The 19,044-nt window shown below is 45.8% G+C and overlaps 2 protein-coding genes across 2 annotated transcripts in view; one reads left to right on the top strand and one right to left on the bottom strand.

The window, feature by feature from the left end:
• LOC146204005 (TOX high mobility group box family member 3-like) overlaps positions 1-19,044 on the bottom strand; it is a 615,155-nt gene that overhangs the window by 574,674 nt on the left and 21,437 nt on the right. The window lies entirely within an intron of this gene.
• The window catches only part of mnd (L-type amino acid transporter minidiscs), a 96,425-nt gene continuing 86,957 nt past the window's right edge, over positions 9,577-19,044 (top strand). Inside the window, exon 1 of the mRNA XM_084589054.1 lies at positions 9,577-10,363. Within this exon, the coding sequence (XP_084445180.1) occupies positions 9,862-10,363 (502 nt within the window). The 5' untranslated portion in view covers positions 9,577-9,861. The remainder of the gene's footprint in view (positions 10,364-19,044) is intronic.

Below are 19,044 nucleotides of genomic sequence, written 5' to 3'. Positions count from 1 at the left end.
GAAAAATATTTCGAGAACTCTGAGGTAAGCATACTCTCGATTTCTGCGTGCTTGAAAGACCATCTAATAGCTGCATTTTAATACAGGTTGTAGCAGGATTGTCTAAATATTTCACGTAATGAATATATTTTTGCAAGACCCTTTACAGTCGCCTTTCTTCCGCGCTTTCGAAAGAGTTGACAAAGCAGTAAAGCCAGCAGAGCCTACATTAAGCGTTTAAGGCGCACGTGCAAGCGCGCGTGCGTGTGCATGTCTGGCTTACGACCTGGACAGCGGAAATCGTCGCCAGCCATGACCTGAGGCCGCGACCAGCATCCTAAAGGCCACCCATGGAACGGAGGCCTTATAATTGTCTGTTTCTTTTTCATCATCATCATCACCATCAGCCTGATTATACCCACTGCAGGGCGAAGGCCTCTCCCATATTTCTCCACTTAACCCGGTTCTGTGCTAGCTGCATCCACTTGACCCCTGCGAACGTCTTACCGACATCCTTTTCGGTTGTCGGTAAATAAAGTTTTTGCCACCGCCACCACGAGACCGTTGGGTTGTATTTTGTTCGAATGGTGGGCTGCGAGCTTCTTGGCGTCCACACTGGTCTACCCAGTAAAATGGGCTACAATTTTGCGGTCCAGCGTTGTTAGCGAAAGGTGTATCAGCCGGATTCTGTTGAAAACTGGCGCAAGCAAGGTTCTTGCGCAACACGGCTGCGAAATGTGGCGCTTGTGGCGCTAAGCTGCCGGTCACGCATCTCGGTAACCAAGTGGCACAAGATGGAATTAGAGTAACTGAACGAATAAAGGATTAGAAGCTAGCGAAAAAGAAAAAAAGGAAGCAGTTTTGAGAAAACACGAGTAAAAGCTTATTTTATAGTGCGGGTTTCAGTTACCTCATTCCTGTTTCACTTCAAATATAATTTCGTGTTTTCTTTAGTTTTTAGTCTTTACACTTGCATGTCTATGGACTGGCGAACCCCCCCCCCCCCCCCCCTCGCCCCTCTATTTTTGTTAAGTTGCTGCGGTTAATTATTCGTGGGCATTCATCATGAAGGAAGAGAACCTCGGGAGGGAATGTCAAGTGTCAGTTTTGAGGCCTGGTCATAAAATATAAAGGGTTGAAAGTCAGCCGTCACCTGACAGCCTGCGGCGTGTTTCATTGGCCGGGGCAGGTTCTCAGCCCTAACGTGTTGTTGGTACTGGCGTGTTAAGAGAGAGAAAGCGGAAGGGAAATGGCTTCAAGGGGCCTTGACCCTGCGTAAGCCGGCCGCATAGCGTAACGCTTCTTCCCGAGTTTTTGTTTTTTCCTTTTTTGTGTGTGTTTACCAACTACAGTCATCTAATGTCGTTTTGTGGCGACACATGAGAGCTCTACGCATGAAAATTCGTCTTTGACGCTAATTACTGCAAGCTTTTGGCTTCATTTCCACCAAGAGAACTGGTGTTTCCAGCGCCCTTCGTAACATGACTTTTCGGTTTTTATTTTTTGAAATTGGGCGGACCTTTTTCGGCGAATATTTCAAAATGGATTTGTGTGTGTGTGTGTGTGTGTGTGTGTGTGTGTGTGTGTGTGTGTGTGTGTGTGTGTGTGTGCGTGTGTGTGCGTGTGTGTGTGTGCGTGTGTGTGTGTGCGTGTGTGTGTGTGTGTGTGTGTGTGTGTGTGTGTGTGTGTGTGTGTGTGTGTGTGTGTGTGTGTGTGTGTGTGTGTGTGTGTGTGTGTGTGTGTGTGTGTGTGTGTGTGTGTGTGTGTGTGTGTGTGTGTGTGTGTGTGTGTGTGTGTGTGTGTGTGTGTGTGTGTGTGTGTGTGAGAGAGAGAGAGAGAGTGTGCGTGCGCGGGGGGAGGGGGAGGCGGGAGGGGAGGGCGGATATTACCTTTTGGGTGGATGAATCACTGACTGTTTCGGGGATTCAGTGTGGGCAGTCATGTGTGAGCCACCGAAAGTCAAACTTTTGGCGGTTTTTTTAGTTCTTCAATCTGCTTGTAGAAGCAATCGCTGCTCTAAATAAAAAGGTAACAGAAAAAAAAAAAAACAACGCCAGTGCTGCTTCTGACTCCGAAGCACGCGCTTCATGCCTCCGAAGATTTCGATGCGGCTGACTGGATTACCCTCAAGCGAAAAGGCAAACCAAAGATTCCGACGAAGCTATAGACTATAACGGCGCCTTTCGAAACCCTAAAAACCGTCGTAATTAGGGCACCAAGTAGGCTCAATATCGCCTATAGGTGAGACTCTACGAAACTCTTCAATTCATTGCCTCACCAGCAGATTTGGCGCCACATGAGCGACAGGCTGTGACCCTCTAAATCAAGTACCACCAGAATGTTATCCTTCTTAACGAATTCAATACACGAAGGTTAGCAGCAGTTACCTCGTTATCTACACAAGCCAAAACTCATATCATCGAATCTTACGTCACGGCACCGTGGTTTTGTGCCGGGGCGTAATACATAAAGACCTTTCTCAATTGAAAGGTCTTTAAGAAAGAGAACTTTTAGAAAGCCTTGAATCGTGGCATGCGACGATCCTGTCCGCTCGCATGATGGGAGAGACCAAGTCAGTACTAATAACCTTTGAGGGCGCCCATGTACTCCGGCAAATTCTTTTCCGCCGCGTCTTGTATAAATGCAAGCCTGAGAGACAATGCTTGGAAGTGCAGCAGGCGCCGCGTAAATGGACATCGGGTGCTGAACTGTCCTCATCCTCCGACATATCAACGCTGCCCCACCTGCTCAGCCCATCTCAATCAAAAAGATGAACCACATCGTTGCTCCGCCTATTGCCTCCACTGCGGTGGAACCCACTCTACTTTTGACCAAATCTGTTCCGTACAGAAACATCAAAACCAAAAGGTTTACAAAGCTGCATATCATCGAAGGAGTCTCAGTGATCAGCTGGAGCCTTCAGAGCAATAAAATAACAGCATATGATTCCCGGCAACTTACAACAAAGCAACTATTCTCTCCTCGACAAACATCGTCTGGTCATCCTGGCAAAAGGAATACGCAACCCCATCACCCTCCAAGCCACGAGGACTTTTCCCCAGTATCACCGCTCAACCAAAAGACTGCACGACCCCCTCGGCTCAATATCTGGCATAAAGAAGTTCGTCTCCGCCGTGGTGGGCCAGTGGTTAGAGCGCTCGACTACTATGCCCAAGGATACAGGTCGAATCCCGGCCGCGGCGGCCTCTTTTCGATGGAGGCGAAAAGCAGGCGCCCATGTGCTGCGTGATGTCAGTGCACGTTAAAGAACCCCAGGGGGTAAAAATTTCCGGAGTCCTCCACTACGGCGTCTCTCATAGCCTCTACGGCGTCTCTCATAGCCTGAGTCGCTTTGGGACGTTAAACCCCACAAACAAAAAAGAAGTTCGGGAACAGACAGCTGCCCCACGTCCGCTTCTCAAGCCAGCTATACGCTCCCATCACCGGATGAGCCGAGCCCATCTCTTCCCTTATCCTCCCCCAAGCATTCCTCTTACATATCTTCCGATTCCACCCCAGTTATCTTATATGCGACATATAAAAAATCGGAATGACTCGATAACTTGGCATCTAGAAGACATTTCCGCCATTGCCAAGCATTTGAACTCATGCATACCCTGCTTAGAAATCTCGTACAGGATGACGAATGCACGGAATTCATAACTCATTCTCTCAAACGGCCTCGTTCATTTACATCCACCACAGCAGCTGCTGCATCCTTTTTCGAAGCTCTGAAGGGGGATAGTATCACAATTCGAAGAGCTTCCATCAGGGCATATATGAGGAGATGAAAACTTAAAAAAAAAAAAAAAAAAAGAAGGACAAGACATGCCATTGATGCCAACCAAGAACGTATGTATATGTATACCCTGCTGTAGGAGCAGATGACTAGGCGGCCGAGTGCGTGAAGCTGTGGGCGCACGTTTCCGACTTCTGGCCTCTTTGGCAAGACGGCGCAAGCAGCGTGTTGACGCTAGGGATTTGAGAGCCATATTGTCCGTGGCGGGGGAAGCCTCGCATGCTAATCCGATTAGCTTCTCGCATTTGACCTTCTGTCAGCGCGGTAAAGAATGTACGTTTGTGCACAATGCAGCCCAAGTGTCTTTATTAACGCACCTCTTTTTACTATTTAGCTTGCCTCGTTTTATTTCGTTTTTCTGCTCCAAAAATGCTTTTCGTAATAAATACTAAGCACAGCAGAGCAGTCAAGCGGGCAGTCAATTACAGATGAGGTGGCCGATAATGATAATACTATCAAGTGCAGCAAAAAAAAAATAATAATAATTTGTGTTGTAATACTAGGCAGTTAGCGAGTTATGCGTGCCTCAACTGTAAAGCCTTTTGCGCACAGGGGTTCCTAACTCAGTTACCCGCTAACGGAATCCATAAACAGTTTCCAGCTCAATCTAGCCTCGCGAGCAACGAGGGCTAACTTCTGTCTTTCATAGGGAAGGGGAAGCATAGGCAGCCCCTTCCTCCCCCCCCCCCCCCCTTCTTCTCTTCTTATGGCCATGCAAATTTTTTGAATGATGCTGGCTGCCAAGGACTCGTGCTGTTGAATTCCAAGCCCGCCTTTCCTTCGGAAAGTAGGCTACTCAACCAAGGAACCGTTTTGAGAAGCGCGTCGTCGAATAAGTTTTCAATTCTGCATCCATGGCGATGCTCGTTTTGTTTCTTAAGCAGAGAATATTTTGTATGTATTGCTATTCCATCGCATCAGAATAAATGTTTTATAATCATTCCTCATCTTCGTGCTGTGTTTTGGCTGTAAGAGCCTTAATGAGGCGGGACGGGGGGGGGGGGGGGGGGGGTTCTGCGGAGAAACTTGGCTCCCCCTAATGCCGATCCCTGCGCACGCCTATGTAGGGGAGCAGCCGCAAATCAAACATAAGAGTTACATTTTCCTTACAAAGCGTAGAAGCTGTGCTGAGCACTAGCGCACGCATTCACACAAGCATTAGTGGTTAAGTCCTGCATCGAGCTGAGAAAAGCCATATATGACGATCGACTCACGACTGCCGTCAAAGCGCTGAGGCGCGCGTGGCACCGAATGTAAGTCGTGCCCGCAACAGCGCTTCTGTCACGTCATTAGTTGCCTTCCTTGATTCCGTCAGTCGGTGTACCGAATGAACATTAGAGCATATTGCAGATGAGCAATCGCTATTTCCAACTCGCTGAACCTCTGGTGTATTCGAACTCAAGCTTTCACCCCGTCAAAATCAAGGGCATTACAAAGGCTCTGTTTGAGTCAGATTCCACATAATTCGAACAAATGTACGTTCTCCTTCGAGTTCGAATAATCGAGAGTCGACTTATTTATTTATTTATTTATTGTTTCCTCAAGGGTCCACAGGGGACATTACATGAGGGGTGGGCAAACAAAAAGTTAATACGAACACAGATGGTCTTCAATGGCGGTTTTGAATAGAACACGATTGGTGATGGCCGCCACTTCGGATGGAAGGTCATTCCAGTCATTGGCTGTTCGAAGAAAAAATGACATTTTATATGTTTCGGTGCGGGCCCGTTCAGGGTAGACGGCGTTAGGGTGACTATGACGAGAAAAGCGATGAGCGCGTGTTATCGGGGCAGTTTCATGATCGGAAGTGTGATAAAATTTATGATACAGCGAAAGACGGGCGATTTTACGCCGACAGGCCAGTGTTGGGAGATTAAGCTGAGATTTTAGTGCTGTAACGCTAGTATAGCGAGAGTAGTCTGAGCAAATGAATCTGGCGGCGCGGTTTTGGACTGCTTCGAGCGTGGTGATTAGGTTAGTATAGTGGGGATCATATGCAGCACATGCGTAATCAAGTTTAGGACGTATGAAAGTTATGTAAGCAAGAAGCTTAATGGGAGGGGGAGCTAGTGATAGGTTACGGCGCAAATACCCTAGAACTTGATTGGCTGAATTGATGTGGTGAATATGATGCGACCAGGTTAAATCTTTACTTAAATGGATACCAAGATACTTGTATGAGTCAACGGATGAAATAGGATTGTTGATAATTGTATAAGTATTTTCACGGTGGTTGCGCCGGCGATGGAAAGAAATAAGTGACGTTTTACTGCTATTTAGGGACATGAGCCAAGTACTACACCATTCTTCGACGCGTGCGAGATCTTCTTGAAGAATGGTGGCGTCGGAGGAATTATGTATTGGGCGGTAGATGACGCAATCATCCGCAAAGAGTCGGACATTAGATCTGATGTTAGAGGGTAAATCATTTATGTAGATAAGGAACAGAAGAGGGCCTAAAACGGTCCCCTGAGGGACGCCAGACAAGACAGGGGAGAGGGATGACGAGTGTGAGTTAGCATGAACGAATTGATAACGATCAGTAAGGAAGGCTCGAATCCAATCCAGAACTAGGGGATGAAGGTTTAGGCGTGACAGTTTAAAAATTAGGCGCGCGTGCGGGACTTTATCAAATGCTTTTTCGAAATCCAGAAATATTGAATCCGTGGGAATGTTACGATCTAGGCATGCGTGTATATCATGAAGAAAAAGAACAAGTTGCGTGTCACAGGAATGGTCTTTACGAAAGCCGTGTTGGTTAGAATGAAAAAAATTACGAGATGATAAAAACTTGGCAGTATGAGAATATATGATATGTTCCATAATTTTACAACAAACACAGGTTAATGAGATTGGCCTATAGTTAAGTGGTGAAGATCTGTTACCTTTCTTGTGGACTGGAATGACCTTCCCAATGCGCCAGTCCCGTGGTAATGAGCACGAAGAATATGACTGCTGAAAAATCAGAGACAATATGATACTGCAGAGCTCTTTGGTGTTTTTGAGGATTTTGGCATTGATGCCGTCAATACCAGCGGATGAAGAATTTTTTAGTTTATCGATGACCATGGCGATGCCGCGCGGTTCAAATGCTATGTTATCCATAGGTGTGTGAAGAAAACTGGGTGCATCAGGGAGGTTATTAAGAGGTTCGTTTGTGAATATAGAACAAAATGCATCATTTAGAATATTAGGAACCTCTGATTCAGAAGAGGAAACACCAGAATTATCAGTCAGAGAAATTATGCTAGAAGTGGAGGGGCAAATAGTTTTCCAGAAACGCTTCGGGTTTTCATGCAGCATGTTAGGCAAGGTGGATGAGTAGAAGTTATTCTTAGTTTTGATGACCTCGGTATCGTAATTAGCCGCGGCAGTGTAATATTTCTCCCAGGCGGTAGCCGTGCCTGTAGTTTTAGCTGCACGAAATAATCGCTTCTTTTTGTTATTTAATCTTTTAAGTGTTTTGTTATACCATGGGGATCCAGGACGTTCTGTTACGGTTATGGTCGGGATATGTAAATTTATTAGGCGCTGCATTTCGGACTTAAAGAGTAACCAGTTAGATTCAAGAGAGCGTAGTGAAAAACCAGACGAAAAGTTATCAAGGAAAGCAGCAAGATCGCGGTTAAAGCCAACGTAGTTACCTTTATTATAGAGGGTAAGCGTTTTCTTGATCTTTTTCGCGTTTCGTAAATCACAAGAAAATGTAGCATGAATGGCCATGTGGTCGCTGAGCCCTTTAATGTAAGTGATGGGTGAGAAGCTATTAGGTTGTGATGTCAGCACAAGGTCCAGAATATTAGCAGAATGATCTGTTAAACGAGTTGGACGGTCGATTATTTGATCTAATCCAAACGTGAGGCAGGTGTGAACAAATTCACACTCAGGGTTAGATTTTGAAAGCGTGGAAGCAAGATCCGACCAGACGATAGATGGAAAGTTGAAGTCGCCAAACAATAAAATTGGAGTATTGGTATAAAGGGTCGTTAGCGTGTTTAGGGCATCATGCAACAAGGAATTAAATAAAGGATCATTGTTTGGGGGGCGATAGCATATACCAATGAGAACACGTGGATAACATGCATTACAGCAGAGCCAAACCATTTCCAATTTGCTTGAAATTGTCACACGTGAGCAACGTAATGAGCGATCAGTGGCAATGAGAACCCCCCCACCCCTCATTTCGCTACGATCTGCTCGAAATATATCAAAATTCGGAAGGGAGGGTAAAATCTCAGTGTCGCAAACAGTAGAGGTAAGCCAAGTTTCGGTTAACAGAATTACGTTAGCAGAACATGATTCAACGAGGTTACATAAAGCATCGCGTTTTGGGATCACACTACGGATGTTAGTGAATAAGAATGATAATGAGGAACGGTAAGTCTGCTTCGCAGTGTGATTCTGTTGAAGTGGTTGCTAGGGTTGCTCATGTTCAACTACATGATTAGTGGTGCGATCAAATATATAAGTCTTATTTCCGGATATCAACTTGTCATGGCGTAATTTAAGTTTTAGCCCTTCGCGTTTACCATAGTCATAGAGGCTTTTCCGCGCGAGACGGGTGTTTGGGGAATAATCCTCGGAGACACTGAAGCCAGTACCTTTGAATTTGCTATTCACCGATAGTACATGCTGCTTGTCTTTAAAATGAGCTAATTTGACGATAATCGGCCGGTTTTTATTTGGTGAATATGTGCCTAGTCGGTGCATTTGGCGAAGCTCGGTAATGCGGGTATAATACCGCACCCTTCATTCCACCCCGCTTTTATACTTCTTAGTATATATAGCTACCGGCAAGCAAGACAAAATGAGGAAATGGCCGATTTCAAACCACGAACAAGCGCGAGGAGGAACGATCAGGATGAAAAAAAAAAAAAAAAAAAAAAAAAAAAGCGCTGTTACTGAACTAAAGGTTCGAAACGCTGAAAGCGGGCTGCACAACATAAACCAAGCATAGTAATCGCAAGAATTCTTCTTAACTGCTGTAAGCGGTGCATTACAGCAACATTTAAATAATCAAGGACGACTCTTATTCTTTCTTCACATTTATATCGACGTTGACGTACACAGGCATGCACATCGAAAAATATTTTACTGCACTATCTGCTAAGAACGAACTATAGTTTTAAAGCACACCTGTGCATATTATATGCAGTCACTTGTTTCCTTTTTTATTACCTTTTTCTTACACGGTAGGCTACAGAATCACGAGGCCTATAACTTATAAGCATTGTGGTCGTTTCTTCCTGCACGAGAAGTTGGTAACAAGCGATACGTATGCGTTGGGTGCCTTCACCCTATATATATCTAGCTATCGTGAGCACAACTCGGATACAGTGACTCGAAGGCGCATTATTATTATTATTATTATTATTATTATTATTATTATTATTATTATTATTATTATTATTATTATTATTATTATTATTATTATTATTATTATATTCTGCTCCTTGGAGCAAAGCGTTTTGTAGCCGTTACTGATCATAGTTCACCGGTTCACCGTTGAGTCATGGGTGTGTGAGTGAGAGCACGCAACGTCCCATTTTGAGCTCAAGCGTTATCTAAAACGCAATATCTTCAAAAACGAGCATATGATGGGCTAACATAAAGTTACAGAGTAAAAACTTGCGAGTTATGCTTTGCTGAATATAACATATAGACCAAACACGTTTTAACAGCACAGTGTCCCGAAAACGAAACCGAAAACTCTTGGTTGTCAGATCCTGCCGGCAGGCGGCTTGCAGGCGCGAGGAGATACGAAAGAGAGAAAAAAGAGAGACAAAGAGTGAGGGAGAGGTTTGCCGCGTGCGTCGCGGCGGTTTCCCTCGCAGCTCTCTCGTCCACTAAAAAAAGGCTGAGACTAGGGTTCACCTCCTCAAAAGTGCCTGACGCAACGTCGATCTCCCGTAACACAAGCAGCGCGTCGCAAGGCCTTCCATGTGCTGCAGCGTGTCTCCCTCAGTGTCGACGGCAGCCGATCGCAGCACGGAATCGCGTGCCAGCTCGCGACAGGGAACGTCCACGCGCAACTGGAGCTAACGCAAGCGGCGTGAGCGCGAAGCCGCCTCGCAGCGACGACCATGCCGCCGGAACCGAGCGCCGAGTCGCAGTTAATGAACCCCGGCGTGCAGGTACGTCGGGGTTCAGGTTCGGAGTCACCTAAAGGCAATTCGGTAACATTGAAGAAGGAGCTGGGTCTCATGAATGGTGTAGGGATGATTGTCGGAGTGATAATAGGCGCCGGTATATTTGTTTCGCCTACGGGAGTACTTCGGTTCGCCGGCTCCACCGGCATGGCCCTCGTGGTATGGGCTGCCTGCGGGCTCATATCGATGATCGGGGCCATATGTTATGCCGAACTGGGGACGATGATCCCAAAGTCCGGAGGGGACTACGCCTACATTTTCACCGCTTTCGGTCCGCTACCAGCTTTCCTCTTCTTATGGGTAGCGCTGCTCATCATTCAGCCTACGAGCAATGCGATCGCCGGCATCACTTTCGCCAACTATATTTTGGAGCCCATATACGCCGGCTGCTCACCACCGGACAACGCTGTGCGGCTTGTTGCTGCCGTAGTTATATGTGAGTACGTTTCTAAGCTGTTTTGCATGGCTTCGCTCCACGCGGGCGCACGAGCGCTTTCAGTCGCGCATGCACGTGTTGTGCGCGACATACGCGCGCATGGCATGTCCATCCGACTTGCGGCCCGCGGTATGGGACGCTCGGCCAGAGGGTCGGATGGAAGTCGTGCCTGCGTAATCACCTCAAACCTGTAGCACGCAAGAATAACCTATACCGGGTTCTGACCATTTCCCTAAGCGCGCGGGTTTATTGGCACTGGCTGCCGCTTTTACTTGGCGCGGTCTTGAAGTTGATTTGTGCATTGCTTCTAAACAAGAAGGATTTTTAGGTTTAAAAAGTCAAACAGCCTTAGTTGGGTTACTCAGCGATTGACTGTGAGCAAGCTGAAGCCGCGTCCGTATGTTAAGACGGCTCTTGCCAAGGAGGCAGAAGCACATTGGCGAGTACTTGCTGACCACCGCTTTGACATGTTGGCATGAGCCTTGTTTTTTTTTTATATATATATATATATATATATATATATATATATATATATATATATATATATATATATATATATATATATCTTTCAATGGACCATTACGGCAGCGGCCTTAACGCATTAACCATGGCGTTCGGAGAAGTTTGCTTTAATGTCGTAATTTTTCTCAGTGAACAACTTCAGTCAATGCCAAGTTACCGCTAAATATAAATGAATACAATTTTATTCGAAGCCAGAAAAGCGGAAAAAAAAAATAAATAAAACCTTATTATGAACATATGGCTTTGTATTTGCTTCTTGCTCTTTCGTTCTTTTTTTTTTTTTTTCTCGCGTAAATATGCTGCAGATGCATGGGCGTAGTCGCTTGACACTGCAGGAAAATCTTAAAAATCCTCGCTTTTCTGACGCACTTGGCCACATGGGAATTCGACCTCGTGTAACCTCAGCGAAATGACCAATGTCAGGTACTTTCACCTCACCGCTTTACTTATTTAGTTCGAAAGCAAGCATAGTCTTTTCTCTTTTATTAAATATACATCCGTGGTAGTTTTCTCGCATAATACTGCGACGAAAGGGCGCTCTTTCTTTTTCAGTTTTCTGGTATTCCAGGAGGTGTTTTATTTACCGAGAGAGCGCGATAAACCACTTTTCCCTGTTGCAAAAAAGTGTCGGCTGGATTTGTTAACAAAGAGAAATAGCTAATAAAGTGAATTATTTGTACACCACATGCACTTCACCCGTGTGCACAGCAGTTGTAGCTACTTACCGTATACTTGTCGGCTTGTGTGCAGTGGTGCATACTGGTAAATTAACGTTCATAACCTTTGTAAGTAACGAAAACTTTTGTTAGCCTTTTTCCAGAGTTATGTTTTCTGATAGTGTATTCATGCCTTCCGGCTTCTTTCTTTGTGTGCTTTCATTCACTCGGAAAGACAGTAACTGCTTGTTTTTACTCTTTGCTGCTGATCTGAACAAGCTTTTCATTGCGCAGGGTTGATATTTTGCGATGTTTTAACATTTGTCCATTTATTTTTTATAAAAGGAAAACTATACCTTAATTTTCGTAGACAGCACATGCCCACAATTTAGACCCAAGTTATTGAGGAGACCTCGCACACACCTGGCGACACTCGTCCCGTGTAACGTGCTAAACACAAAGGCGTAAACACGTACACCGCGCACTGCGCCAGAGATAGCTCAACGCACTTGCAACACATGTCTTCCGCATACACCAATCATCATTGCACACATATCGGCACAGTTGCAGAGAGGAGCTCTGCACTTTCACACGGAGGCATAAACGCGTTAACGCGCACACCAGTGCAGCAGAACGAATTCAAAATAAGCTTCACATGTCCCAGCAGAAACACGTACGTACGCAGGGTGTGCACCGTGTCCTCGACCACAGTACAGCACGAGCAAATGCCACCTAGACCCGTTTCTCCTAGAAATTAGAACCCTCGTCGCACGCCAGTGTAGTTTAGCCCTGGTGCGTAGAGTACATTTCTCAGGAAGAGTGCGGGTGTCCAACTGCCTGAGAGCATTTTCCATGAATTTTGAAATCACATTTTGGTATGATTTGCATTCACCACTGATATTTGCTGGATATATTTTCAGCGATTACTCAGAAATTGAACGACTCGTGTGTGTGGCTCCAAAATGTAATATCCGAGCTCTTGAAACGGCCTATTTTATTTTGCACGCGCTAACTTGCTCCGGCTCCCATGGTTCAGTGTGTCTTCCTTGGTGCATCCGCTTAGAGGAGTAGCTGCCGTGATCAGATCTTTGATGCGGCTTGCATCGCGCCTGCTTTTCTGAAATTAAGGGCTCGAAACCAACATTATGCTAGACTCTCGGGACGGAGGAATCAAAGAATGAATATCTCGTGCGCAAAGGGAAAACAAACTCGACCCCCTCCATCCTCCGCTTTTTTTTTCTTCTTTTTTTTTTTTTTCTTTGCTGTGTGCTCATATTTCGTGGCTGGTACTAGTGGCGAAGTGTACAGGAAGAAAAACATTGCATCAGAGAGAAACGGGAGAAAGGCGATAGCAGCCCCCACTCCTCGCTATATATGATGAAACAATCGCTGTGCAGTTGGCCGTGATATCTGCAACTCAGCTTATATTCGTGCCACAGCGCGATCAAAAGTGACAACTGCGTATTTACTCTGACTACGTCTGTCTGGGACACAAGGTCAGGGACGAAATGTGTGTCGACGGCAGAATGATTTCAGTCTATGCGTCTCTTACATTGCGAACGACCCCGTGCCACTACTGCTATCGTGGCGGCCATATTTGCGCTTTGCTTGCCCCCTACAAGTCGCGGAAACCCCGCGAGAACGAAACATATTGCGAACAAGTTATTTCACGTTATCAGCTCTTCCCTCAGTGCAGCTACAGCGTGTAGAAAAAAAAAAAAAAAGCAGAATTATTTTAGACTGCAGCTTTTCTCACAGCTGCGTGTAAAAATCAGGGGAGTGTTGCATTCTAGAAATATCAAGCTTTCTTTCACATCGAATTTTATCGTAGTTAGACCTAGGTCAGTCAATTTTCTTCCAAAGTTAATTGCTTGATGCACCCCGCCCCCCCTCCCTCCCCCTATTTTTTTTTTTTCGAAATTCACTGCTAAAACAGACACAGAAGACATTAAATATAAAGTTAACACAGCCTTCCGCAACAGTGGCATCGTTTAGGTGGCGAGCTTATGTAATGCACGGACAGCGAGAGGTAACTTTCTTGACATTGCGTTGGGTAAGTTAATTTATATGCTATGGAGAACGCACGCTCTCTTTAGCGTACAATCTAAAAAACGCGCGCAGTTTTTCTTTTTCTTTTCTTTTTTTTTTTTTTTTAAAGGCCAGGGTGAACTGAATCGACGACGGAGTTCTAGCCACGTTGCAAAGCGAGTGCGCGAGCCTAAACTACGGAGTTACGCGTTGCTTTCACTGGCGGCAGCCGAAGTGCTCCGCAGCACCACCAACAGAGAATTCCCGAGTTTCAGTTGTACATCCTCCTGTATAGCAAAGCGCGAAGAAGTAGCGCAATTACTAATTTTTTGGGCTTAAAGTTGTAGCATTTCCTGCGCTGCCCCTTCAAAACTAGCGTTTCGTTCCATCCCTAACGGCTTGTGTCCGTGTAGAACGAAAGGAAGAAGATGGTTTGCACAGTATAAAAAAGAAGAACTGAACAAGGGTAAATAGGGTACGCCTCAGGTCGCAGATGAGCCAACGTTTCGTCTTCGTCTGGGAAGACAAGTCGAAGACAAGCCCAGACGAAGACAAGTCCACTTGTACCCTATTTACCCTTGTTCAGTTCTTTTTTATGGCTTGTGTTCGTGTAATTTCGAAAAGCACACAATTGAAACCAAGTTACCGTAGAACGCACGTGTGAAGAGCATCACGCCCAGGCGCGCTCAAGCGACGCAGTGAAACGAAAGAAGAGAAAATGGGGGCCCTAATCTCTACGGCTTTTGGCAAGTGACTCCGCGATATCCTCTTCTCACATTGCGGAAAAATCTCGGCCGCAGTTGTTATCGACGTGCACTTAGTGCCGAGTGCTTTCGACACAGACACCGTTTTTATTTGTTCTACCTCCCTTTCATCTCAAACTTCACACGGACTAACACGACACGATACGAGGGAAGACGAGACCCCACGCGCCACACGTCGCGAACAAACACCAGGCCGCGTGCATGTCTCCCAGCTCACGTTCACAAGAGCCGTTCAAGGTTGCCAGGTCTGTCACCTGCAGCCGAGCTCGAAACTGAAGGTTCGCGATGCAGTGATTACAGAATTGGTAAAATACACCAAGACTTTTCAACCTTCTGAGAAGTAACGTTGGTAGCACGGGCTTCGAATCTTCCATGGTCACTGAAAAAAATGGCGAATGCGCGAACAAGGAGTGGTGACGATGCTGCGCCGAGTACGACGACGACTCTATAAACACTGCGATTTCTGTAAAAAAAGTTTCGTGGGAAGAGGCATCTCTCGCGCTTCTCTGTCTGTATGCCTGCTGACTGTTTTGCCTTTAGAGAAATGCCCCGCCGCGGTGGATCAGATCGATTGTTTATTTCGAAGACGCGGGCTCAGTTCTGGCCGCGGCGGTCACTTTTCGATGGAGGCTAAATACAAGCTGCTCGTGTGCTGTGCGATGTCAGTGCACGTTAAAGAGCCCCAGGTGGTCCAAATTTCCGGAGGCTTCCACTACGGTGTCCCTGATATCTTTAGTCGCTTTAGGACCTTAAACTCCTATAAACCAAACAAAACCTTTAGGAAATCAGCTTATAGAGAGTGGTAAGTACGAAAATTCAAGGCCCGCAGAACGAAGAACTAGCTCCTCCGATCGGCCTAGTTTATTTATAGCAATGATGTTGCGATATTTACCTTCTATAATCACAACGTTTTACGAATTGCGACGACTGGTCGGTAAATGCTGAGGCCTCCGCGTCAGTCCAGCCGGGAGTTCCATAAAGATAGTGTCGTCATGGAAAACCACAACGCAAAACGAATAGGACAGGCAGGCAAACATAGAAGACACTTGTTTTGTATATTTTGCTACGAGTGAACGGAGGCGAACGCGTCTTAATGGCCACTTATGACTTGGAGCTATCTTGTCTAACGGTCAAATTGGTTCCCTCACGTGACATCATAGGTAGTGTAGATTGGACGTCGGCTCTTTCGTCATGCAACAGGCTCAAAAGAGAGGGAAGGATAACTTTACTAAAAAGATGCCCTCTGTCCACATGAAAGCGCCCATGATCATATGGCAGGCATTGATATATATATATATATATATATATATATATATATATATATATATATATATATATATATATATATATATATATATATATATATATACAGCGTAAGGAGGGAGTGGGGGGGGGGGGGGGGCGGTTTATTACAGGAGGCACAGTCTACATTAAGGCAAACTGGTACGTTGTCACTATGGTGTAGCTCGTGCCCGTGTCGTTTAAAATGACGCCTAACTTAGCTAGCTGAAGCTGCATAAGAATAGTTCTTTTTCAATGATTTTAATGCTTGTGAGGAGTTTTCTCGTTTTCGTATAGATCGGCCTACAGAAGAGAGAGAGAAACCAGTGCTGAAACGTAGAGCGGTCAACCACGATAACAGTTCGACCTGCTACTCCACAAACGTTTTTTTGCGAAACTACCATTTCTTTCACACACTTTCGAGCGTCGTAGTTACGTACCTTCCATCGACGGTGAACCAAATTAAGCAGCTAGCGTGGTGCTCATACAAGACGTGTTTATTTAATAAATCCTCCATGCGACATAACCGCTTTTGGCCAGCTCAGCCCACAGTCGAAAAAGTAAAGGGATCGCTATAACGGACTTGAAGTCACGGTTAAGCTTTTTTTTTTTTTCTTGCTATAAACTGCGTTTTGTTATACTCAAAAACGTTTTTTTTTTTTTTCCCATGCCACAAATATGTTATAATGCCTAGACGATGTTTTCAACGAGAAACAGAGTCTGCCCTACGTGACGGTTGACCGCGTACATTATTAATTTCAGCGAGTCTAGCTTAGATTGCGTGCATCGCGTCAGACCGTTTCGAGGCTTACAATCCTGCATGAAATTCATGGCTTGCATATTGTATGCTGTCATCTGGGAGAAATGGTATCAGAAAATACCGCGTTAATAAAGGGAAGTATTGAATACTTGCGAATGCGGGAACAAATTTTGGACAAATTCTGGGAAATAATTTTTAATATATATATATATATATATATATATATATATATATATATATATATATATATATATATCGCATATTGACACTTGCAGATCCTGCTTACGCATCCCACTGATTTTTTGCGGCGGTCCTAATTCCTTGTTGTGAGCGCAGGACAAACTTCAAAGGCAAATTTTCACTGTGCATCGGAATCTTAGGCACGTTTCTATTAACGAAAATGTTCTTACCAGTATCTAACAATATTCCACAGCTGTTTCAAAATTATTTGCAAAAACGCAGCCCAAAATGGAGAATCGAGCCAACTGCTCTATCCGAGCACTGGACAAACCTTAAAAACTGAATTTTCGCTACGCATCGGAAGTGCTATAGAAATTCCCATCAGCATGCGCATAACAGTATATTAAATTCCCTGAACTTGCCTCACAGTTTATAATGGTGCCCCAGAAAAGTGTATTTCTGAAGCTTTTCGCTAGCTAGATTATTTCGCCCTCGACCTACTCGTAAGCGGCGTATGCGAATTTAGAAACATCGTACAGGTTAGTTTCTCTTTCATGACATCTGTGTTTCGACAGCCTTGCAAAGAGACGGGGAGCTTTGTGCTCATATAAAGAGAAGTATAGCTTTACTTATTTGCAATGGTGATGTGTCAGGAAGATTGATGCGGCTGCTCGCGCAGCGCTCGTATTCTATCCCGGCAGCGACATCGCGCGCAGCTATCAATGCCTGACCGGCCGCAATTTATTACGCGCAGCTTGGGCCAGGCGCTCGGAGGATGCGTTCCGACGAGCACACGTGGCGGTCGGCACAGGTTATCGCCTCTGCGAGTCGGCCGCTACGCGCAGGTGCGGCGTGCAGACGCGCGTTTGGCTGCGGACGTCTTCCGCGGCGACCTTTCTTCGGTAATTTACGGCACTGTCAAGGCGTGACGGGGTCGCGGGGACGGTGTGCGTGGGGTTGTACGGTTCGCGACGCCTCCCTTTCAGTGCTGGCGGATTCATGTCGAGCTTCTGTTCAGAAGAGTGTGCTGTGGGGCTAGTTGGTTCTGCATAGTATATAAGAGAAATGCGCAACAACTTAGACAGGACACAGGAAGAACTGTTGTATGTGTTTGAACTGTTGTGTGTTTGAACATGAACTGTTGTATGTGTTTCTTCCTGTGTCCTGTCTAAGTTGTTGCGCATTTCTTTTATATTCACCCTTCTGTGTACAGCGCTCGTTGAATGTAAAACATCAAGCACGTAGTAATTCGTTTCTACGGTGCTGCCAGTACTGCTTTACCAGATGTCTTGCCTGTATTATCTCACAAATACTCTCGAGCATAAATAAATTCGTAAGCCATATGCCACAGTTTGTGGCAGACCACCCGACATAGATGCGAAGCCCCGCTCTAGCCAAGCCGTACGGACGTGCCTGCATGGCTAAGGAGTAGCACGCCTAACTGGAAATGCATAAGGTTATGGGAAGGTGCGATTCCCCTGCCATCTGAAGTGAGAAGCTCCTGACAAATCGGCCACGTCACGTGGTCGCCTAACGCCGTAAAACCCCCCTGCGACCACTGAGTGCCTCGCCGTGTCAGCTGCAGAGGCATGGCCGTGAGTTTTCGTTGACAATGCTGATAACGCCGATGCCGCATTTTCTGCGGAACGGGACCTTCAACGATATCGTGGTATTTGTTCTGCTCACGCCTTTAGCTTTTTGAGTTAATCGAGTGACCCGTTATAAAGGCTTACCGCCATCCTCACCGTGCATTGAATTTAACGCGTGATGCGGAGAAATGCTTCTCAGAAGGCCTTTCACACGCACAAACAAAAGTTTCCGTCTCACTGTCTCGAGTGCCAGGAGAGCGGCAGGATCTCCTGCGCCGCACGTCCTAGTCACTATTCCTGTCACGCTTGAGTCAACTTTCGAGACACATGTGCGCCTGAGTGCGTGCGAAGCAGAAAAAAAAAAAAAAAATGGAGAACCGACTGCCCCGACAGTTTTGCCTTGTCTTCATCAGCCTCTGTACCTTTACGCTGTACCTTGAAGCAGGCAATCCGCGTGAAGAAGAGGAGTACGTGTCCGCTTCACAGACACGTCGTGCTCGCTATGCGCCCCGTTGGGAGCCAAGAAGCAGGGAACCGGAGAGACACACCGTTGAGTGCCGACGCATTAATGAGCGATGGACGTGGCATTGTCCGATAGCGGCTCGAACGAACTTGAAGGAGTCTTCCAGAGGGGCAAAAGGGAGAATAAAAAAAAAAAGAAAAGGAGAAAGAAGGGGAACAAGGAAGGCTGCCAACACGTATTGTAATCGACACGCTCGCGATACGGGCTGGTATAGGCGCCGGCTTTCTGCGTACATTGGCGGCAGTAGTCCTTGTGACGCCTGTTTTGCTATATATATATATATATATATATATATATATGGATATGGATACCACGCTCACGAGATTCATTGGCCGTTTCGGTGTGCTTGTGTTTCAGTAGAGCGCCTTGTATGAAGCT

The sequence above is a fragment of the Amblyomma maculatum genome, chromosome 1, assembly GCF_055883805.1.
Source record: "Amblyomma maculatum isolate TAMU_Amacu chromosome 1, ASM5588380v1, whole genome shotgun sequence".
Lineage (NCBI taxonomy): Eukaryota > Metazoa > Arthropoda > Arachnida > Ixodida > Ixodidae > Amblyomma > Amblyomma maculatum.
This window is presented reverse-complemented; position numbering and strand designations above follow the sequence as displayed.